Genomic DNA, 23,229 nt, shown 5'->3' on the forward strand with positions numbered 1-23,229 from the left:
TGACTGTGATGGTGCTGCTGTCTGACTTTCCACACTCAGGCTGTGACCCCAGGAGCGTGTCCATTAGCTTCGAGCAGAGGGTGTACACGCACATCTCATCAAGGTGGTCCTGGGCAGCACCCACTCTGGGACAGTAGGGCCAGTGTGCTGGACAACCCTGAGTGCCCCTTCATCAGTGAAAGTCCGTCCATCTATGAAAAAACTTCTTTTCCAGATTTGATTTCAGAAAATACACCTTTGATGTGGATAATAGAGAATGTAATTTTAAAAGATTTTTAAATGCTTAACCATAGGTTACTTTTTCTCACCAGACCAGTTGTCTGGATTAAATAGGTTTGAAAGGACTTTTGTCTTTATTGCTAGTAGCCACAGGAATACCTCTTCTCTTAAAAATGAACAGACATGTATTTCGAGTCTCTCTCTTGAGACTCAGATGCAGACACTGATTATAGAGGGATCTGTAAGTAAAAGCAGTCGTCATTTATGATACTTACTGATGAAAGAGAAATAGATCTGGTTTTGTTCTCTTTGCTTGTGACTAAAGATTCAAGCCAGCAAGTATTGATATTATTGCTTCTGAAATTTTATGGGGTAACTGAAGTAAGTGGATCTTCTCGTTTTAAACACACTTGGGGGGCACCTGGAGGACTCAGTCGGTGAATCATCTGCCTCCGGCTCGGGCCACAGTACTCTGCTTATCCCTCTCCCTCCGCCCCTCCCCGCCACTCGTGCGCTCTCTCTTTTTCTCTCTCTCAAATAAAGAAGTAAAATCTTAAAAAAAATACAGACACTTGGGTTTTCAATTAATTCATTTCTCTAGTTTAGAACAATATACCTGGGTGATTATCATGTATATATTCTTCTATAATATGTTTAAAAAGAACATCTAACTAAAAGAAGTACTTAAACTTAAGAACATCTAACTAAAGAAGTACTTAAACTTATTATTAGGTGGGGTCATCCCACCTAATAATAGAATTTGGGTCTTTTATCTAAAGACCCAGCATCTCAGAAAGTACTTCCTGTTTACCTAGGTCCTAAGAGTTTGCTGTTTTTAGTCCTTACTTTAAAAATTAACCTTGACTTTTTTTTTTTTTTAAGATTTTATTTATTTATTTGACAGACAGATCACAGGTAGGCAGAGAGGCAGGCAGAGAGCCAAGGGAGGAAGCAGGCTCCCTGCTGAGCAGAGAGCCGGATGCGGGGCTCGATCCCAGGACCCTGGAATCATGACCTGAGCCGAAGGCAGCGGCTTTAACCCACTGAGCCACCCAGGCGTCCCTAACCTTGACTTTTTAGTGTTGAAGTTATAATCAGAAGTTATGTTTGTTGACTAAAACTAACAAAGTTTTTTCTTTAAGATTTTATTTATTTGTTTGTCAGAGAGAGAGGGAGCACAAGCAGGGGGATCAGCAGGCAGAAACAGGCAGAAGGAGAAGCAGGCTCCTCGCTGAGCAAGGAGCCCGGCGCGGGACTCGCAGGACTTGGTCCCAGAACCCTGGGATCGTGACCGGAGCCGAAGGCAGACCCGTAACTGCCTGAGCCGCCCAGGCGTCCCAGTAATTTAAGATTTTATTTATTTATTTTAGAGAGGGAGAGCATGCGTGCAGATGGGAGGTGAGGCAGGGCAGAGGCAGAGAGAGAGCATCTCCAGCAGACCCCCCTCTGAGCACGGAGCGGGGCTCCCTCTCAGGACCCCAAGACCATGACCTGAGCTGATACCTGCAGTTGGACGCTTGACCGACTGAGCCACCAGGTGCCCTTCCATCTTTTTAAAAGATTTTACTTGTTTGTAAAAGTAACGATTCCGTTTACCCCACGCCAACCATTAGCTATTACTTCTCTTCAGCACTGGTTTTGGAAGGCTTGAGTCAAAGGGCTTCTTTGCAGACCAAGAGCAGTTCCCTGACACGGGGCAGGGTGCTGCTGCCGGCGTGACTGTGCGCGGCGTGTAGCACGGGTCCGCGCGCGGGAGCCGTGGCAGGGTGTCCTGGCCGGCGGCGCGCAGCAGTCCACAAACCCGGGGGACGCGTCATCCCCGCTTCCCAGCTCTCTCTTTCAGAAGTCACCTCCTGTTCTCTTGGCGCTGTCCCTGTTGCATGCGTTACTGTCCGTAGGCTGCCGCTCTGAGGCGTGTGTCCGTGAAGACCGGAGGGAGCACCAGCCGGTGGCGTCGGGTCCAGTGTCTGCAGGGCGGCCGCTCCCGCGTCGCGCTCCAGTAATGCTGCTTCTCACCGGGGAGGCTCCAAGTATCTTGGAAGCCTTCCACGTGCTTCCAGCTCCCACCTAAAGTAATGGCTTTAGAAACAACTATTTTGGTCCAAAATATTTCTGAAACCGTGTCAGCATGTGTCGCCTTCCCGGAGGCGCCTTCGCTCCCTGTCCCGTCCCCGTGCGGCCTTTCCTGGTGGTTCCACGGACTGTCATTGAAGGGCAGGACCGGCGACGGGGGTTGCTTCCTGGAGGTCCTTGCTCCCTGCCTCCTGCCCGGCCTGTTTTTGTAGCTGTGAATAGATCGCACAGCTGAAAGCAAGAACTAAGAACGCAAACACACACTTTTTAAAGATACTCCTTAGTGGGAAAGATATTTTTTGCTTTCATCAGTAAGTATACATCAAGTTTCTGTAATGTAAACCATGTAAATTTATTCTAAATGCTTTTGTGCAGAATAGGAAGATTGACCTAGACTGGGAACTCTAACAGATGTGCTTCCTGCCTGCTCTAGTTTCCCCCAGATAGGTTTCAGTCTCAGGAGAAAAACTATTGTGAATTAAAGATCTGGTGTATGTAACATCAACCCTGTCACTTTTGCGTACAGTCTCCGGTGTGTGTTTGCGCAGGACGTTGAGGTCCTTTGATGAGCCGTATTTGCGTGTGGGCGCTCACCGTAGGCTTAGGCGATCGAGATGTTGGTCATTATAGCTTCAGCTTTGAGATACATTGGTCATAACCATGACTGGTGTAACGTTCATGCTCTTGGTTGGAAATACAACCCCAGTACGGTGTTGCCTTGGGAAGGTAGGTCTGGTCTAACAGGGAGACTTTGCTTTCAGTCTGATTTAAGGAATGCTGTCTAAGGAGACTGGGGTGGCAGGGCTGTTTGTACTGAGCCTAATTCGGCCTGTGCCTGACGGAGTTAGTGCTGCTGTTTCCTGGGACCCCGTTTTGGTGGGAGAGTGAGATGTCCCTGGACCAGAAGCCTGTTGGATACCACACTGAGTGCTTTCAGAATTGCTATGTGAACATTCTGACATCCGTGGGGCGCGGCGACGGAGGGGGTCTTGGTTTCGAGAGCATCGACGTGGTGCTGAGATTCTGGGCTGTCCGGTTGCCACTCTGCTCGTCTCCTGAACAGACGTCCCTGGCTGTCCGTGTGAGCTTTTCTAACGTCAGTCTTACGCTCTTGGGTTTAGAGTGAGACTCCGATCCTTCAGGAAAAATGCTGCTCCACACATTTTTGCTTCTTCATCCCACCACCATCTTCTGAGTGTGTACTTGCCTTCGTCACTGAAAGGCTGGTGGGCAGTACTGATCGCGTCTGACCGGTCCAGCCCTTGGTGGGACTGTAGAGGTTCTGGTGAGCGCTGAAGAGAAGTGCTCTGACATGTGATAAAACCGCAGCTCTCGGAATGCCGGTTCCCTTTCCTCACCTGCTTCGTTAAGCTACTCAGCCATCGTTTATTAATTTTCCTTATGCTTGTATTTCTGTTTCAGATCTCAGTTTCCTTGAGGTAGCACTGAAGAGCACTGGCACCCGAAGATGAGTGAACTTGACCAGTTGCGGCAGGAGGCCGAGCAGCTTAAAAACCAAATTAGGGTATGTAGCTGTATGTGCGCTTAACTTGGTTTATAAGTCATTCAAATTTCAGGTAAGATGTTACCTGTTTGGGAAAGGTGGGTTTCAGAATGACTACATAGTATTTTGGGTTAAAACTGAATTTTCACTGGAGCAGGATATGCTCACGGAGCCAGATACTTGGCCTAGGATGTGGTTTTCAGGGTTTTGTTTTCCAGTATGTCATTATTTAAATATACAAAAAATGTTTTCATAGAATTTATAAATGTCTCTCTCTCTATTTTTTCTTAACCTTGGGAATTCATTCATGACTTTTTTTTCCCCCCATTCACGACATTTTCTTGGTCACTGCGTAGAGTGTGGTGTCTGCTTCCCTCCCTTGTGACTGTTAAGTTGAGGACAGGAAACTTGTTTGTTTGTTTGTTTTTAAGATTTTTTTAAAAATTTATTTATTTGACAGAGAGAGATCACAAGTAGGCAGAGAGGCAGGCAGAGAGGGGGGGGGGGGAAGCAGGCTCCCCGCTGAGCAGAGAGCCCGATGCGGGGCTCGATCCCAGGACCCTGAGATCATGACCTGAGCCGAAGGCAGAGGCTTTATTTAACCCACTGAGCCACCCAGGCGCCCCGACAGGAAACTTGTTTAAAACAAAACTTGTTTAAAAACAAGAGTATTAGCAACAACAGGGGAAAGTGTCTCAGGTGTGCCCGAGTTGTCCTAGAGAAGGGTCCTGGGATGGATGCTGGCATCTGCAAGTTCTGATAGGCTGTTAATGGGAGTGGACACATCTAGCTGGAGAGAAACAGAGCCACCGTGTACAACCAGTAGCTCCCAGCCTGGCCAACCGCAGAGCCCATGCACTTCTGAAAAGGCAGGGCTGGGAGGGTTCTGAAGACATGAATTCTGCTCTCCTCCCATTTTGTGAGACAGAACTTAGAATGAACATTTTTACAGAAACATTAAATACAAGTACTTGTTCCTGTTCTCACACTGTCCATAAGAAGACAGTGACAAGGAGGGGTCGACCCCCAGAGGACCCATTCTCTAGGACACTGAGGCAGATTCGTGTCCACTTGAAGGGGCTTCTTAAGGCCCACCTCTCTTCAGAGCATCATTTTTTCAGTGTATGTCTAAACAGCAGTTTATTTTTCAGAGTCTGCTCTAAGGATGGGGCTTCATCCCCTTCAGATAACCGGCTCTGTGTTCAGAAAGCCTAGTGGTAACTGGGGAAAGAAGCATCAGCATCGTGGTAGCCAAGTTTTTTTCTTACACCTGAGAAAAGATAATGGAATTTTTAAAGATCTACAGCCAAGAGGATACAAAGTATCTTTCAAATTTCAAATCCTAACAAATCCTAACATTTAAAAGATCAACTACACAGGGCACCCGAGGCATCTCAGATGATGAAGTGTCCGCCTTCAGCTCAGGTCATGATCTCCGGGTCCTAGGATCGAGCCCGGTGTTGGGCTCCTGGCTCAGTAGGGAGCCTGCTTCCTCAGGCTCATGCTCACGTACTCCCCTCTCTCTCTCTCTCTGTCTCAAATGAATAAATCAAATCTTAAAAAAAAATAAAATAAAAAATTGGATACAGCTCAATAAAAATAAGCAAGACTTGGTGTTTTTAATGGTTTGCTCTGATCAGATTTGTTTAACATTGCTTGTCCACCTTCCAGAATATAGAATTCAGAATTTTGCTTTTCTGATAGCTATAAATTATTGTTTAGAAGTTGTTCATCGTGGGTTCAGATCTGTGCATAACAGATAAAGAAAGTTTGTGTGGGGACGCCTGGGTGCCTCAGTCGGTTGGACATCTGCCTTTGGACCAGGTCGTGGTCCCAGGGTGCTAGGACTGAGTCCCGCGTCACACTCCCTGCTCGGCGAGGAGCCTACTTCTCCCTCTGCCTGCTGCTCCCCCTGCCTGCTTTTGCTCTCTCTCACTCTCTGACAAACAGATAAAAAAATCTTTTAAAAAAAGAAAGAAAGAGGGACGCCTGGGTGGCTCAGTTGGTTGAGCAGCTGCCTTCGGCTCGGGTCGTGGTCCCAGTGTCCTGGGATCGAGTCCCGCATCGGGCTCTTTGCTTGGCGGGGAGCCTGCTTCTCCCTCTGCCTGTGCTTGCTCACTCTCTTTCCCACTCTCTCTCTGACAAATAAATAAATAAAATTTAAAAAAAAAATAAAAATAAAAAAAGAAAGAAAGAAATTTCGCATGGCATAGGGAAAGACATCGAAATTTTGGGGAAAAAAAACAAAGTCCGAGTGTTCACGTTGCCTCTCTTTCCGCTTCGTTGTGAATTGCAGGCCTCTTCCCAGGGGCCGGGACTGTCGTGTGACCACCTGTGGGATTTGAAAGTGTGAATAGAGGGTGCCTGGCTGGCACAGTCAGGGGAGTGCGTGACTCTTGGCCTTGAGATTGCAAGTTCGAGGCCCATGTTGGGTGTAGAGAACTTAAAAATAAAATCTTTTGGGGCGCCCAGATGGCTCCATTGGTTAAGCATCTCCTTTCAGCTCAGGTCGTGGTCCTTGGATCGAGCCCTGCATTGAGCTCCCTGCTCAGCAGGGAGTCTATTCCTCCCTCTCTCTCTGCCTTCCCTGCTTCATGCGCTCTCATGCTCTCTCTCTCTAAAAAAATGAAAAATAAAGAAAATATTTTATTTTTCCTTATTTTTAATCTATTTTTTTAAAAGATTTTATTTATTTGAGAGGCGTGTGCACGCACAAGTTGAGGGGACGGGCAGAGGGAGAAGCAGGCTTCCCCTTGAGCAGGGAGCCCGATGCAGGATTGGATCCTGGATCCCAGGACCCTGAGATCATGACCTGAGCTGAAGGCAGACCCTTAACCAACTGAGTCACCCAAGACACCCCAAAAATAAAATATTTTAAAAATAAAAATTTAGGGGCGCCTGGTGGCTCAGTGGGTTAAAGCCTCTGCCTTCGGCTCAGGTCATGATCCCAGAGTCCTGGGATGAAGCCCCGCATCGGGCTGTCTGCATGGCGGGAGCCTGCTTCCCCCCTCTCTCAGCCTGCCTCTCTGTCTACTTGTGATCTCTGTCTGTCAAATAAATAAATAAAATCTTAAAAATAAATAAATAAATAAATAAAATTAAAGAATAGGTATTTTTTATTATTTCACATTCCTTTTCTTTTTTTTTTTTTTAAGATTTTTTATTTCTTTATGTAACAGAGACAGAGATCACAAGTAGGCAGAGAGGCAGGCAGAGAGAGAGAGGAAAGCAGGCTCCCCGCTGAGCAGAGAGCCCAGTGTGGGGGCTCGATCCCAGGACCCTGAGTTCACGACCTGAGCCGAAGGCAGAGGCTTAACCCACTGAGCCACCCAGGCGCCCTCACATTCCTTTTCTGAACTAAGCTTCAAGAACTCAGTGTGTCCCACACTGAATGACAGGCCTCTGTTTTGCTGTCTTCACGTGCTCGCCGCTCCCAGGCTGGACATCCTGAGGCAAGGTCTCGAGCTGCAGCCTTCTGTGTACCCCCTGTCCAGGCCAGTCTCAGGAGCTGAGTCTGGGCCGGTTGCTTTGTACAGCACAGGGACGGATGGCAAAGTCCATTACACCAAACAGGAAGGGAAGACTTTCTTTCAAAAAGAAAAAAAAAGCCCCCTTTTTTCCCCTGACTACCCAGGGAATACATACTTGTTAAAGAATGCAGGGCATAGGGAATCAAACAAGCAGTAGTAGATGATTCTAAGAGGCCTTGCTTTCTTAGATTTGTTTTTAAGCTGAAAGATCGCAGCGGACTGACCTTGTCATCCCATTACTTATGCAGGCGCGCGTGCCTGTGGGCTCTACACCCAGCGTGGAGCCCAGCTCAGGGCTTGAACTCAGAAGCCTGAGAACAAGACTTGAACTGAGATCAAGAGTTTGACATCCGACTGAACCACTCAGGTGCCCCCTCGTCCCACTTTAGACTGTGAGGAAACACAGGCTCTCCGAGGGGTGCTGATCAGACAGTGGCATGTCTTGAAGTACATGAGCTCACGGATGGGATTAAGGAAAAACAGAAAGTGCAGGAGGAAATTGTTCACAAAGCGACTGTACCGACCCATGCAGGCGAGAAGACTCCGCGCAGTGACAGTCCCCAGGGTTACTGTCCAGCGACTGAGCCAAGCAGGTGCTCCCCCTGGGGTCCAAGTAGGAAGAAACCTTGCTGTGTGGGGAACTGCGTGATCACAGGTGTGGGTGTACTCTGGTTTAAGGGGACAAAAGAGACGGCCTGTTGTCCCCAGTGGCGTTGCTCATCGCAGCTGGCATGAAAGCCCTTGCACCAAATAATACACCCTTTATGCGCGTCCTCACCTGCGCGCGCAGTTGGAGATGAATCCGAAAGCTAGTGGACATTTCCGTCTTTATGAGGCAGTTACAGAGGTTGCTTCCCTTGGAAGACTTCTTTCTGCTTGTTCTGAGAAATGCCGCACTCAGTGACGTAAGCACTGGTAGGTTAGAGTGAAGACTGAATTGGAGTTCTCTGTGTTTAGTTTTTAAAATGGCTTTTCTGGGGGTGCCTGGGTGGCTCGGTGGATGAAGCCTCTGCCTTCTGCTCAGGTCATGGTCTCAGGGTCCTGGGATTGAGCCCCACATTGGGCTCTGCTCAGCAGGGAGCCTGCTTCCCCCTCTCTCTCTGCCTGCTTCTCTGCCTACTTGTGATCTCTGTCTCTGCCAAATAAGTAAATAACATCTTAAAAATAAAATAAAATAAAATGGCTTTTCCCTCTGTTTACCAGTAGTATCACCACGGTCTGTTGTACGATACAGTGTGAAAGTCCAGGTTGATCATCGTACACTAAACAAGATGAAGTTGCTTAAGTCCCATGGCTTATTTTTTCCACTTACAAAAGTCTCATTATTCTTTTTTTTTTTTTCAAATGAAGATTTTTATTTATTTATTTGTCAGAGAAAGGGAGAGAGAAAGAGCGAGAGCACAAGCAGGGGGTGTGGCAGGTAGAGGGAGAAGCAGGCTCCTGCCGAGCAAGGAGCCCAATGCGGGTCTCTGTCCTGCATGACCTGAGCCAAAGGCAGACACTTAACCAACTGAGCCACCCAGGCGCCCCATCATTATTCTTTTTTATAACTAAAGGCCATGTATACATCAGTAAGAGTGATACTCAGAAATAAACGTTGAACTCAGTAGTTGACAGGTAGAATCTCCTATTTAAAGACTTGTACTCTGGACCTTCCCTCAGCTTGCTCCTTACCCCAAATTTAGGCGCTGGCATAGAAATGCTTGATGACATGATTTTTGGTGTTTTAATTATTTAATCCATTAAGTAGAATTAATTAAGCAGAATGGCTTCTGATAGGATAATTAAAGCTGAATCTGGAATCTAGATCTTTGGCACGTTTATAACAATAATGTCTTTAAGTATGTTTCCATGTTCTCAGTTGATAAATATTCCCTCCAGCTTCATGAAGTAATTCACAGTGAGGTAGTTTGCCCTTAAAGAATGGTGTCCTGGGGTGCGCCTGGGTGGCTCAGTGGGTTAAAGCCTCTGCCTTCAGCTTGGGTCATGATCCCGGGGTCCTGGGATCGAGCCCCACATCGGGCTCTCTGCTCAGAGGGAAGCCTGCCTCCCTCTCTCTTTGCCTGCCTCTCTGCCTACTTGCGATCCCTGTCAAAAAAATAAATCTTCCAAAAAAAAAAAAGTGTCCTGGGATACCCACGTCCCCCACCCCCTGCCCCCTTGAAGGTGCGGGTATGTGTAAATGCTGTCATGTGGCCAGCTGTCATTTCGAAAGCAGATAATCAGATGACCGCATAATGGAAACATTTTTCTTATTAGAAATTTGTCATCATTTCCTTTGAAATTACTCTTGTACTCAAATTTTTGCCCCTTTCAAGCTGTTGTCTCATTTTCCTCCATAATATGTGGCTATTTTCTATATTTCCTAGGAAGTTTGATCACTTAGGAACAATAAAAACATCTTAGGTAGCCTTAGAATTTCCCTTCATAGTTCTTACCTGCTGCTTCACAAGGTCATTTTATAGGTAAGAAAGCAGGTAGCACATACAGCAGCCAGAAAGTCTTACTGAATTGGATTGTCTTGACTCCAGACCCTTTCCTCATAGAGCTCAGCAGCAGATATCATTTGGCTTGCAAGCACAGCCCTTCGCTAACATGATCTGGAGGGAGAGTTCTTCAGGCTGGACGTGCAGTGCTTTTTGGATGTCTTTCTCTGGGCCCCGGGGCTCCTGGGCTCGTGGACGGACCGCGAGGCACACGTGCCGGCCTGTGGGAAAGCACGGGAGCCTCGGTGGGCAAGAGAGGAGGCAGCGCCCGACTCGGGGTTTCTCCGGTGCCGCCTGGCTTCCGGTGTGGCGTTCCCAGCACAGCCTCCATTTCTGGGGCCCCGGGGGCGTTGTGCTGGTTGTCACATGCACGGGGGGCCGCTGGTGCTCCGGTCGGTAGAACCCAGAGCACAGAGCGCAGGACCATCGGCGGCGCTACGCCGCGTTCGGGGAGTGGGGCGCGGAGAGGAAGCCGTCGTCCTCCTGTCTACCTTTGCCTCCGTCGGTCCGTAGAAGCGCCCCGGAACTTGGGCGCGAGGACCCGGGACTGAATGCCCGTGAGTTGCTACTAACTTCCCCTTTGTCGCTCTTATTTCCTAGGACGCTAGAAAAGCGTGTGCGGATGCGACTCTGTCTCAGGTAAGAACCCTGTGCACGGAGCCGCTCGCCTGGCCCGGGCCCTGCTCGGGGCCGCCAGCGCTTGGCGAGCGAGCTGTGCCCCGGCTCCGGCTCCGGCTCCGGCTCCGGCTCCGGCTCCGGCTCCCGCTCCTCCCCAGTGAGGGCGGACACGCTGCTGGAAGCGTTTTCCTTCCGAAGGCGCGGGAGGTCGTGGTTTCTCTGGGCGGGATAAATAAGCATCTCATGAGCCTTCCTAAAGTCCGGGTGGGCAGATCCTCCAAAGGGGCACATAAATGATGAGCCAGCGGCGCTGCTCCTCGGTGCCCCCCGGAACTGGTGCTCGGACGAGTACACGCACACGCGCGTTCTCCACGGCAGCGCCGTCCACTGCTTCCAGACAGTCCCTGCCAGCGGACGAGTGCATGACACGGTGTGGGCTCCCGCGGCGCAGTGTCACGTAGCCGTCACACAGACGCCTTCACGGTGTATTAGCGGCGTGGCCGAGCCTCAGACGTGATGCCCAGTGAAAGCAGCAGACGTGCAGGGTCACGGGGTGTGGATCCCACTGACAGGAAATGTCTGGGATGGACAGATCCGAGGGGCGCGAAGTTTATGAGCGCTTTGCAGGAGTTAGGAAGGAGGGTGGGGAAAGGCGGAGGCGTTGTGTCCTGGGCGGTGGCACGGGCTGGGACCGGAGGAGCGGGTGTGGTGGTTGCATGGAGGTAGGAATGTGCTGAGTGCCACGGAACTGTACACTTTAAAATGGTGAGTTTCACCTCATGAAGAAAAAAGTTTTTGTCCAAAGAATTAAATAGAAATGTGAAAGAAAAATTACATTCATACTTCTGAGGATGATTCAAGGTTTTACCTTGTCCCGCTGCTTTAGGGGATGCACTTTCATTGGGGTTAAACAGTAAGTTAAAGAGAAACTTCTACTGCATAGAATTCCTAAATTTGAATTCTCAGATATATTTCAAATACTTTGGGACTGTACGTTTTTTAAACCCATCATTGAGGCTCCTGGCTGGCTCAGTCGACAGAACATGCAGTTCCTGATCTCGGGGTTGTAAGTTCGAGCCCCATGTTGGAGATTTTAGTAGAGATTACTTAAAAATAAAATCATTTAAAAAACACAAAAAACCTTCTCGTGATACACTTAGTTCAGCTGTCAACGCGGAATCGCTAATGTCCGTTTTTTACATGTTGGAGTGAATCTGCAGGTCTGCACATCCAGTTCTGTGCCATAAGCAACAACATTTCTAGTCGCTGCTGACTGTTGTCCACATCAGTGCCCAGCCTGGTCACAGTGGACAGTGTGTGAGCCGCGGGCCTGTGTTCAGTGTGACGGGGGCTGACGGGACTGTAATGTGGAAGGAGAGCACGTCTATGAGGACTGAGGGACAGGAGGAGCTGGGCCTGGATGAGCAGTTGCGGGGGAGGGGGAGGGACACCCAGGGGTGTCAGCGCACCTGTGGACCAGCGCTGTGTGTGCACATTCTGGGGAGAGGGGTTGGGGGAACAGGTGTTGAAGAGCAGGTAGTGACGGACTTCATACAGACCGTGAAAGAGAGGTAGGTGCCGCAGCCGCAGTCGCCGTGGAGAGCTGCCGGGTGACTGGCAGAAGCCGTGTGGGCACAGCGCCGAGGGGGAGCAGCACAGCCAGAACGAGGGCGGTGAGGCTGCCGGGGAGGGTGAGGGAGGACGTCTCAGGGGAGGTCATTCCACAACAGACTGTTAATTTGCTGTAACTTTTATTTTTTAAGATCACAAACAACATCGACCCAGTGGGAAGAATCCAGATGCGCACCAGGAGAACGCTGAGGGGGCACTTGGCCAAAATTTACGCCATGCATTGGGGCACGGATTCCAGGTGTGTGGGAGCAGGAGCAAAACATACTGTTTGAGACACTCAAGGGTTGTTCTGTTTTTCTAAGGAAAAAATATCCTGAACTTATCTGCTGTTACTTGTAAAGACAGAGTGAGACAAGTGTGCGCTCCCTGTGCACATTTCCACTCACCTGGGCTGATGGTACACTGTCGCCGCTTCGGTGCCCTCCTCCCGTTTGTGTGAGCTGTGACCCCCGCCCCTGACCTTGGCTCTCCCAGCTCCACTGTTCCGTGCCTGTGTGACCCGGGGTGGGGGGGGGGGGTCACACAACTTCTCTGTGCTAGGGCTCCTTGCCTTTGCAGCCTGTTCCGCTTAACTCCTTGGCCCCTACCTTGTGGTTTCAGCGTCCGGGCTCAGGGATCACGCACCTGTAAACCGCCATGTGGGGAAGTCTCAGTGTGTTGAGCCTTACAGCAGCGAATAAAACACCCTAAGTGCTGTGCACAGATTTGCTGCTGATCTTCTTGGAGCCCACAGGAGACCTGTGGAAGTGCGTGTCTTAGCTGCTGCCCTGCCTCCCTTTTATCTATCATCCCAACGAGGAAGTGCTCCTCGGGCACTCATTTATTTTACTTGAACTTCTGCCCCTTATTTGGACTTTCCCACTTTGGGCAACTCGTCTCCACCGCATCCTGGGTCCGTCCTTCCCCTCCCCTCTCCTGCAGCAGCACTAGAGTGAAATCTGTTGGACTGTGTCTTTCAGAGGCTGCTGGAGAGTTTGTCTCTTCTGTCTTTCCCACCTGAATCATTAAATCGCATGCTTTGTGACTTGGTGGCTACAGCACGCTCTCCCAGACACCTGATGCGCGATTCTCAAAGAACCTTTCCTCGAGCAGCATTATTTTGTGTGTCAGAGAGGAATTGCTTGGTTTTCTCTTTGTTCATGAAATTGTCTGCTTCAGAGTGTAAACAGCTACAGAACAAAAGAATCTATCTTTAGTTTGTTCTGTACACTGTTCCATACAATTTCAAATGCAAATGAGAGCTAACTTCAATCATTTTAATGATGGCAATAATCAGAAAGACTAAGAAAGGGGAAAGCAAGAAAAATGCCCTTGCTAATCAGTCCACCTTGGAATTTGTTATCAAAAGTAGACAGTAACCAAATGGTACGTGGCCTCCAGGGCATTTCCTCCATCTGTAGGAACAGCAGTGTCCTTCTGGGATAGGACACTTGATAGACGCTGCAGCCAGGCTGTACTCAGAACCTGGCACTCAGGAGTCCAGCACTCGGAGCCTGGTCCTCGGAGCCAGTCGTGGTCGAGGCTCCCTAAGCCATTCACTCTCCTGCAACAGCCAGGCTATAGTTAGGGGAGTTGCAGAAGTGACGCATCCCTTTCCCTAAGGGTCCCTGGGAGCACCAGATCACCCTGCAGGCAGCTGTGGGAATGAGGACTGGAGCTCAAGGTGAGGCAGGAGGGCTCAAGCTGGGCACCAGACCAGCTTCCCGCAGTCACTGTGTGCAAGCTTCATGTTCTGTCTGGTTCAGACACACTGTGCTTTGAGAGCCTCAGAGTTAGAAGTAGGAGAAGCAGGCATGAGTAAGTAGCACCAAATTCAGGTTCCCGGTCACCCCTTGAAGAAGCGGTGACATGAAAGACCGTGTGGGAGGCTGGTGGGGCTGCCGCGTGGTCTTGTTCTGTTTCCTGGGTGGGGCGGTGGGATGTGTTTTATAACTGCCTTTGAAACTGCACTTAGGTTTCACAGTGTCCTTCTGTGGGGCCCTATTTTGTAATCACAAACAAAAGAAAACAAAAAGTCATATTAAGGAGGCTCTCTGCTATTCCGAGCCCTTCAGATCGCCTCTTTTTCTAGACAGCCATATTTTGTGAGTAGGTAAATTTTTGTCTTTTTGAAGTCCAGAATATTTGTTCTTCATGATTGAAGGCTAATTCATGATTTCCAGTTTATCTTACCGTGTTTGTGTAGTTTATAGATGTTCTCAAACTGTTGTGCTGATGAGCCGTTTAGTTTTTCAGAACTGTAGGAGAGCCCACAATGAGAGGTCTGTGCGTGTGTGCGTGTCCATGTATTACGTATACATTTATGTTTATCGACAGAATATGTTCATTTATATTTAAATTTTACCTTTTACAACATTTGAGGGTCTCTCTCAGTTACATGAGTTAAAAGTGAAACTTTTTCTCCCCTTTCTAAGTTCTTCTGAACTCGTGTTGTAACTGAGAGTCAAACACAGTTGGCCCAGCTAGGCCTGAGAGCCCTCCCTCCTCCAAGCAGACGGGGGCCGGAGGCATTTGGTGAGAGCCTCTCTTCAGCCTCGGTCCTCGGCTCCCTGGAGCCTTGCTTCCGTGCCAGCCCGGCCTCTGTTCTGGGGGGGCGGCGCCTCCCGGTAACAGACCTGACAACAGCTGGAAGCCCTAGGGCCAGATGATCGCGGCCCTCCAGCAGCCGCCCTGCCTCGGATCGGGAAGTGTCCTCTCTCACCTTCTGGGGGATCATCGGACAGCTTAACGCTTCTCTAGCCCTGGGCGAGTCAGCAAATACTAAGCTCTCTGACCAGGAGACTTTTCTAAGGGTGACCCTCCTGGAGGACGAGCTTCATTACGTTGGCTTGGATTTTCCATCAAAGCCTATGTAAAGGGCCGACCAGAGCTTGCCCAGCGGACTGAACCTTACTCTGTTCCGTGGAAGGAAATAGCTTTACGAGCCTAATAGGTTTGTTCCTGAACCTGGGTGCAGGGCTTTGCTTTAAGAAACTACATCAGGGGGCACCTGGGTGGCTCAGTGGGTTAAAGCCTCTGCCTTCGGCTTGGGTCATGATCCCAGGGTCTTGGGATCGAGCCCCACATTGGGCTCTCTGCTCAGCAGGGAGCCTGTTACACCCTCTTTCTGTCTGCTTGCCTCTCTGCCTACTTGTGATCTCTGCCTGTCAAATAAATAAAAATTAAAAAAAAAAAAAAAAGGAAAGAAACTGCATCGGGAGAGCGATCGGGTTAGACCTGCACTGAGCTTGCTTCTGGGATGAATCTTGCAGTGCGGCGCGGAAACAGTTGTGATTCTTGCCAGACTCGTTGACTCCGTGTAAAGGAAGTTCGTGCATCAGAACGTAGAATTTGGTGGAAAATATCACAGTTGTCAGAGTGTCTTGAATAAGTATTACCTCCGGGTTTGATCAGTTCACTAAGTCAAAAATGCTCTTGGCTGAAATGGTCAAAACCTGTGTTTGATTGAAATCTTTAAAATTAAAAATCTGGGGGGCACCTGGCTGGCTCAGTTATTAAGCGTCTGCTTTTGGCTCAGGTCAGGATCCCAGGGTCCTGGGATGGAGCCCTGCATTGGGCTCCCTGCTCGGCGGGAAGCCTGCTTCTTCTCTCCCACTCCCCCTGCTTGTGTTCCCTCTCTTACTGTGTCTCTTTCTGTCTAATAAATAAATAAAATCTTAAAAAAATAAATAAAGAAAAATAAATAAAAAATCTGTTGGGGCGGTGCCCATGCAGCCCTGTTCCCACATCACCCTGTTTCCAGGTACCTAGAGCGTCCTAGTACAGAGGGCTAAAGACCCTTGGGGGTTACCTGTCCCCCTTCATTGGGGCAGTTGGGCCCATGGGGAGTCTGGAGACCTGGTCCTTCTTCCCCAGGTCTGACCCCGCCACTGTCCTCTCCTGTGGTAGGAGGGGCCATCGGAAGCAGGGCCCTGCACACGTGTCCTGGGCATCTGTACGGCATCTGAACTCACCCTTGGGGGCGTTGCTGGAATGCTCTGCTTAAAAAAAGAAAGAAAGAAAAAGATTTAATCTCATTATTTACCATACTGTGGCATATGTCTACCCAGCATTATGAATAGAGCCTTCTTGGCATTCCTTGAAAATACCACCTTCTGAGGACAGAGTTCTTAGGGTATCTTATGAGTAGCTGTGATTCCCAGAATTGCTCAGTCCCTTTGCCCATTAGTCATGCTTTCCTTCTGCAGTACCCTGTCTTAATTCTGCAAATACAGACAGAGTACCTTTTCAACACAGGATTCCAAATGTAGCAGTTAACCAAAGCAAGAAAATAATCGTGAAGCAAATTTATGACAGTTAACTGGTCTCTTCTGCAGGACAAGACACGATTCTCCTGTAGTTCGTCATCTCCTTGCAAAGCAGGTGGGAGGTTAAGTGCCTCCTTGATGTTTCTAGGAGACCTGAATTCCAGACTTAGCTCAGTCTGGGAAATTCTCGTGATTTTTGTTTTGTTTTGTTTTTGGTGGGAAATGTCTCATAAATGTGGACTATCTAAAAGCTGGTTATTCTTTACTATCTAAGCTTTCTGCATGTCAAATGGAACACAAAGTTGTATCCTATATATTTTCTGCCACTGTTGGCTCTAAAAGATCTGTCTGAAATTTGATTTATAGTGAATTAAAAACCAAACATAGGCAGTTATAAGAAATCAACCTATTGGGGTCCTGGGTGGCTCAGTCAGTTAAGTAACTGCCTTTGGCTCAGGTCATGATCCTGGGTCCAGGGATCGAGTCTCACATCGGGCTCTTCTCTTGGCGGGGGGCCTGCTTCTCCCTCTCCCTCTGCCTGTCACTCCCCCTGCTTGTGCGCTCGCTCTCGCGCACTCTCTCTCTCTGTGTCAAATAAATAAAAATCTTTAAAAATGAAAAAAGGGAAAAAAGGGAAATCAACCTGTCTTAGCTCACCAGAGAGTCACTTTGGTGATCTCGTCTGCATTTGAAAGCAGGCAGTCTTGAATCTGAACTATTACTTAGGGGAGCATTTTCTTTCATGCTTTCAAAGTTGAACTAACAATTAGACCGTTTTAATTTTTTTTATAAGTCAGTGTGCTTTGCCTCAAGTGTGACGCCGGAGCGTGTGTTCGTAGTCACTGGTCTGTCCTGTTGCCCTTCAGTGATTCGGGGTTGCTGCCGTGCTGCCGTGGCACTGACCGGTTTTCTTCCGCCCTCTCCCTGCAGGCTTCTAGTCAGTGCCTCACAGGACGGCAAACTGATCATCTGGGATAGCTACACCACCAACAAGGTAAGGACCGCAGAACCCCTCCCTGAGCAACTGACCCCGGAGGACATGGGTCCGACCTCCGGCCCACTTGTGTAAAAACACGTCCCACAGGACAGGGAGGGAGTCACGGCGAGTTCTGTTCCCAGTGTGACGCCAAATCTCGTGGCAAGCCCGTGCTGCTGGCGTCTCCAGCCGTGGCCCATGGTCTCACTACAGGGCAGCTGGGAGCTATGTCCCTCCTTAATGGTTCTGAAAGACCTGCATTCCGGAGTTCGCTCAGTCTGAGAAATTTTATGTTTCATTTAAAAATGTAGGGGCACCTGGGTGGCTCAGTGGGTTAAGCCTCTGCCTTCGGCTCAGGTCATGATCTCAGGGTCCTGGGATCGAGCCCCGCAACAGGCTCTTAGCTCAACGGGGAGCCTGCTTCCCCCCTCTCTCTCTCTGCCTGTCTCTCTGTCTCCTTGGGATCTCTGTCTGTCAAATAAATAAATAAAATCCTTAAAAAAAAAAAAAAAGATTTTATTTGGGACGCTTGGGTGGCTCAGTCATTAGTGTCTGCCTAACCCAAGGTCCTGGGATCAAGCCCCGTATCGGGCTCCCTGCTCTCTCTTAGAGAGAGAGAGAGAGAAAGCACAAGACAGGGGAGGGTCAGAGGGAGAAGCCGACTCCCCGCTGAGCAGGGAGCCTGATGCGGGACTCAGTCCTTGGATGCCAGGATCATGACCTGAGCCGAAGGCAGACGCTTCACCAACTGAGCCACCCAGGCGCCCTGGATTTCTAATTAGTTCTTCATCTGACTGGCCACGAGTATAAATTATTTTCAGAGTAATTCTGGCTGTTGTTTTGTTGCATCACCTTCTCTGCAATGGAAGTTGAAGACTAGAAATAGAACCCTAGCGTTCGTAGTTCATGTTTTGAACTTGAGTGTCTGCCTCATCTGTGTTCTGTCAGGTGCATGCCATCCCTCTGCGCTCCTCATGGGTCATGACCTGTGCATATGCCCCTTCTGGGAACTATGTGGCCTGCGGTGGCCTGGATAACATTTGCTCCATTTACAATCTGAAAACTCGTGAAGGGAATGTACGTGTGAGCCGTGAACTGGCCGGACATACAGGTACGTGTTCTCACCGGTAACTTCGGGGCTGGAGACGTTTGCTTGCTGTGCGTTACAGGCTTTGGACATAGGCTTCTTCTCAATGATTATTGAATGGGATTGATTGTAATAATGGCCAGAGACATTCTGACAATGCTGTCACTGGTAAGAAACCTTTGGGTTGAGGTCTTCATAGCATCCTGTTTGCAAGGATCTCGGGTACTTAGGTCACTGCCTTCACACCTCACAGCCACCCTTTTTCATTTTATGGTAATGTAGTTCGGTCTTTTAGTTTCCTGTAAGCCGTCTTGAATCTCGAGTGCCTTTCCACGAGGGTTTCGTAATCTACACATACATGTGTGACGCATGGAGACGTGTGCATACACACATACGTACACGGACAGATCAGCACGGTCCCCTTTAGCCACTTCATACCCGCTAGCACTCCTACTGAAAGGACACAGAATCGAGTCATCTGGGCTGTTCTTGTGAACGCAGCTGGCTTTAAGGGTTAGGTGGTAAATTACTGTCCGAGTTTAGTTTACCTGTGACGCTTGTTTTCAGAACAAACAGCATAGTGTTTCCGAAGAAGGAAGCCTCGTCCTCATATCTTACTTGTGTAACTGCTCAGTTCTCATAGTCACTCCCCGCTAGGCCCACCACAGCACACAAAGCCAGAGAGGTGGTTGTCAGCAGGGCTGACATTCCTCTGACTCCAGTGAAGCCTTGTTCAGCCGAACAAGAGTACGTCTGTGGTCCTTTTTTTTTTTTAATTTTTGTGACTTTTTGTTTGTCTTTATTAATGTATAACTGGCAAGAGCGTTCTGTTAGCCTCAGGGGTACAGTACAGTTATTTAACACCTGCACACATCGCTCAGGGCTCATCGCAATAAGTGCACTTCAATCCCCTTTGTTTCCTCCATCCCCGTCCAGCCTCCCCTCTGGCAAGCAGCAGAGTTAGACGGGATGGGGGCCCTATCTTGGGATGGGGGCCCTATCTTCCATTCACGACCGTCCTACCTCCTACATTATCTCCTGCTCTCTGCTTGGCTGGGATTGCTCCCTTCTTAACTTTCTGGCTTCTTAAGGTGGAACCTTAGACCTTTCTTTTTCAAAGAGAACCACTTAAAGCTATAAATTTCTCTCTAAACAGGGCTTTAACTCTATTATCATTCAGCTTGAAGTATTTTTACTATCCTTTTGATTACTTCTTTGGTTCGTATGTTCCTTACAAGTTTGATGTTTAATTTTCAAGTACCTGAAGTTTCCTTGCACAGCTTATTACGGATTTATAATTAAATTCCGTTATGTTCGGAAAACAAACCCTGTGTCATTTCAGTTCTCTTCTGTTTGTTGGGACTTGTTTTTAGAGGAACAGAGAGGGTCAGGGTGAGCAGGCCGCAGACACTCGAAAACTGGTCTGTTTTGCAGGTGCCGGGCCCTGTTCTCTGTGTGCTTATTCGAGCCAGACTTTTGATCCTGTTCAAGTCTCTCGTGTCTTTCTCTCTGTGAGCTGCTGGGAGCGGATGTTAAGGGCCCTGACTATGGACTTTCTCCCTTTAATTCTGGCAGTTTTTGCTTTGTGTGTTCTGAGCTTTTAGTAGAAGTACATGCATTTATGTGTGTCATGTCTTCCTGACGAATCGATCCTCTTGTCATGATGTAATGTCCCCTTTTCTCTCAGAACACTCTTTGTCGTAAGTGTACTTAGCTGATACCCGCAGAGTCGCTCCCAATTTCTTTTGTTTCCATGTGTTTTTTTCCGTCCATTTTCTTTCAGCTTGGCTGTATCTTTATAAGTAGGGTCCATTATAGGCAGCCTCTAGTGGGGTCACGTCTTTTATCCGTTCTAAAGGCCTCTGCCTTTCCAGTGGTGCGGCTTCACTCCTGTTTCCTGGAGCGGGTGTCACGTAGCACGCATACCGTTGGCCTCGGCTCTGCCGCGCCGCTTGCTTTGCCTTCCTGCCTTTTGGGTTAGCACACTAAGCTGAGTTTGTGGAGTTTATTTGATGGCCGATTGGTTTCCTCTTTGCACTAATTTTTAGTGGTTTATGTAGGGATTACGATGTACATTCATAACGTTTCATGGTCCAGAGTTCATACTGCATCAGTTCATATAAAATACAAGAGCCTTGGGGCGCCTGGGTGGCTCAGTGGGTTGGGCCACTGCCTTCGGCTCGGGTCATGATCTCAGGGTCTTGGGATCGAGTCCCGCATCGGGCTCTCTGCTCAGCGGGGAGCCTGCTTCCCTCTCACTCTCTCTGCTGCCTCTCTGCCTACTTGTGATCTCTCTCTGTCAAATAAATAAATAAAATCTTTAAAAAAAAAATACAAGAGCCTTGCAGCCATAAAGTTCCATTTAATCCCCTTCATCTTTTTTTTTTTTAAGAGAGAGAAAGTACAAATGGGTGTGCAGAGGGAGAGTGAGAATCTCAAGCAGACTCCACACCCAGCTGGGAGCCTGGCGGGGGCAGGGACCCATTCTCAGGACTCTGAGGCCCTGACCTGAGCTGAAATCAGAGTCAGACGCTCAACGACGGAGCCGCCCAGGCGCTCTCTGCCTTCGTCCTCCTTTGTCATGTTTTCAGAGCTATCGCTCTATATGCCCCCGCCATCTGTGGTTCTGCCTTTCCCTACAAACATTCTTGGCCGTTTGGGGAAGCTCGAGTTGCCCTTTGACCCCAGTGTTGACCATCTCTGGCACTCCTCCTGCCTTTCCGAGGGTGAGGGCTTTCTTCTGCATTCTCTTCAGCTTGATGAGTTCGCTTCAGTTTTGTTGTTGTTTTTTAAGATTTTATTTGTTTATTTGCCAGAGAGAGACATAGCGAGAAAGGAAATACAAGCAGGGGGAATGGGAGAGGGAGAAGCAGGCTCCCCACTGAGCAGGGAGCCTGAGGCAGGGCTCAGTCCCAGGACCCTGAGACCATGACCTGAGCCCAAGGCAGATGCTTAACGACGGAGCCACCCAGGCGCCCCAGCATCTTGACTTTGTAAAGCTTTGTCTTTTACTAAATTAGGGACACTTTCGGCCAGTCCTCAGAAACATTTTCTGTTCTGTAGTCCCCTCTCCTTTTGCACTTCAGTGTGTGGGTTTTCGTATGGTTCTGTGGGCTCCTGGGGCTCTCTTCTGTTTTTGGCAGCCTCCCCCTTCTGCAGTCCGCCCTCGCTGTCACCTTCAGGGTTCTGACCACCCAGCAGCCCGATACGTCAGACGTTCTGTTTTCAGATTGTAGAATTTTTGTTTGCTTTTTAAAAAATACCGTTACTATTCTTCTGCTGAGATTTCCTGTCTTTTTATTTATTTCGTGTATTTTTGGTATCCTTCATGGTTCCGAGAGCCGTCCTCAGAGCCGTCACCTGCCGTTTCAACAGCGAGTCCTCTTGGGGTCGATCTCGGTGGCTCTTTCCTCTTCATCTTCAGTACGGCTGACACTTTCCTATTAGTACGATTAGGAATTTTGAACACTTCCCCGGCCGTGGGGACGTGTCACGCTGTTGAGGCTGCACTCTTGTGTTCTGGCAAACCCGTGCTGCGCACTGTCAGGCAGCCACAGAAACCTTGTCTGTCCTTTCCCCGTCAGCCGGGCCTCGCGGAGCCCGCTCTTCGCCCGTGGGGTTCCCGTGTGAGCTCTGGCCCTTAGGTGCGAGGTTGAGGCCTCCCGCTCTGCGGCTTTCCCCTTCTAGGCTTTCTCCTTTCCCTTTCCGACCATGGTTGTCTGCACATCTGCCTGCTGCCTAATCGAGAAGGTCGGGCAGGGATCTTACCCGTGTGGCGTGAGATGGGACCGGCCACAAAAACACACTACGTGCCTTTCTTCTTTCCCAAGTGTAGGCTCGCCTCCTTGCGGTCTGCCCTTGCTTCCTGCACCTTTAAGATGCTTCTTTATTTGTTTCAAAGGTTTTATTTTTAAGCAGTCTCCACACCCACTGTGGGGCTTGAACTCATGACCCTGAGATTAAGAGCCGGCCAGGCAACCCTGTTTGTTTTATATTTGCCCAGAGCTCCTGGTTGTTTTCTGTGGGAAAGGTGCTCCTCTGGATGGAAACTGCTGCCCCACAGCCGGAGGCCGGGGTAGGCGCTCTGCACGGTTCTCGTGAGCTGCGTGATTCTGTCCAGGGAGCACACCTCATAAACCACTTTGTTTCTCGCACTGGTGAGCTTCCAACACAGAAAAAACATATGTTCTTAATGTTTATCAGTCCCTGATTTATCCCAGATTCAGTATATTGACTTCCATTTTTAATTAAGGCTTTAAAGTTTTTAACGCTGCACTTGTCAAAAAAAGGAATATATGAGGCTTAGAGGAAATATTTTGCAATTTTTGTTTTCTTCCTATGTCACGAAATTTGACTTTCTGGGAGTTGAGTGGTTCCTTAAAAACATTTGGCCTCTTAAGAATATGTATTACTGGGGCGCCTGGGTGGCTCAGTGGGTTAAAGCCTCTGCCTTCGGCTCAGGTCATGATTCCAGGGTCCTGGGATCGAGCCCCGCATCGGGCTCTCTGCTCAGCAGGGAGCCCGCTTCTCCCTCTCCCTCTGCTTGCCTCTCTGCCTACTTGTGATCTCTGTCAAATAAATAAATAAAATCTTTAAAAAAAAAAAAAAAGAATATGTATTACTGGGGAGCGTGGGTGGGTCCCGGCTCAGTGGGTTAAGCCTCTGCCTTCAGCTCAGGTCATGATCTCAGGGTCCTGGGATCGAGCCCCGCATCAGGCTCTCTGCTCGGCAGGGAGCCTGCTTCCCCCCTCTCCCTCTGCCTGTCTCTCTGGCTACTTGTGATCTCTCTCTCTGTCAAATAAATAAATAAAATCTTTATTTAAAAAAAAGTATATGTATTATCTTCTTCAGACATGA

At 48.9% G+C, this 23,229-nt stretch overlaps 1 protein-coding gene across 2 annotated transcripts in view; it reads left to right on the plus strand.

Annotated features, from left to right (window-relative positions):
- GNB1 (G protein subunit beta 1) overlaps positions 1-23,229 on the plus strand; it is an 89,504-nt gene that overhangs the window by 54,757 nt on the left and 11,518 nt on the right. For both annotated transcript variants that reach the window (XM_080803152.1, XM_080803153.1), the window contains exons 2-6: positions 3,715-3,817; positions 10,413-10,451; positions 12,194-12,300; positions 17,240-17,303; positions 18,234-18,396. In XM_080803152.1, the coding sequence (XP_080659278.1) occupies positions 3,761-3,817; positions 10,413-10,451; positions 12,194-12,300; positions 17,240-17,303; positions 18,234-18,396 (430 nt within the window). In that variant the 5' untranslated portion in view covers positions 3,715-3,760. The remainder of the gene's footprint in view (positions 1-3,714; positions 3,818-10,412; positions 10,452-12,193; positions 12,301-17,239; positions 17,304-18,233; positions 18,397-23,229) is intronic.

The sequence above is a fragment of the Martes martes genome (assembly GCF_963455335.1).
Source record: "Martes martes genome assembly, chromosome: 4".
NCBI classification, from domain to species: Eukaryota; Metazoa; Chordata; class Mammalia; order Carnivora; family Mustelidae; genus Martes; species Martes martes.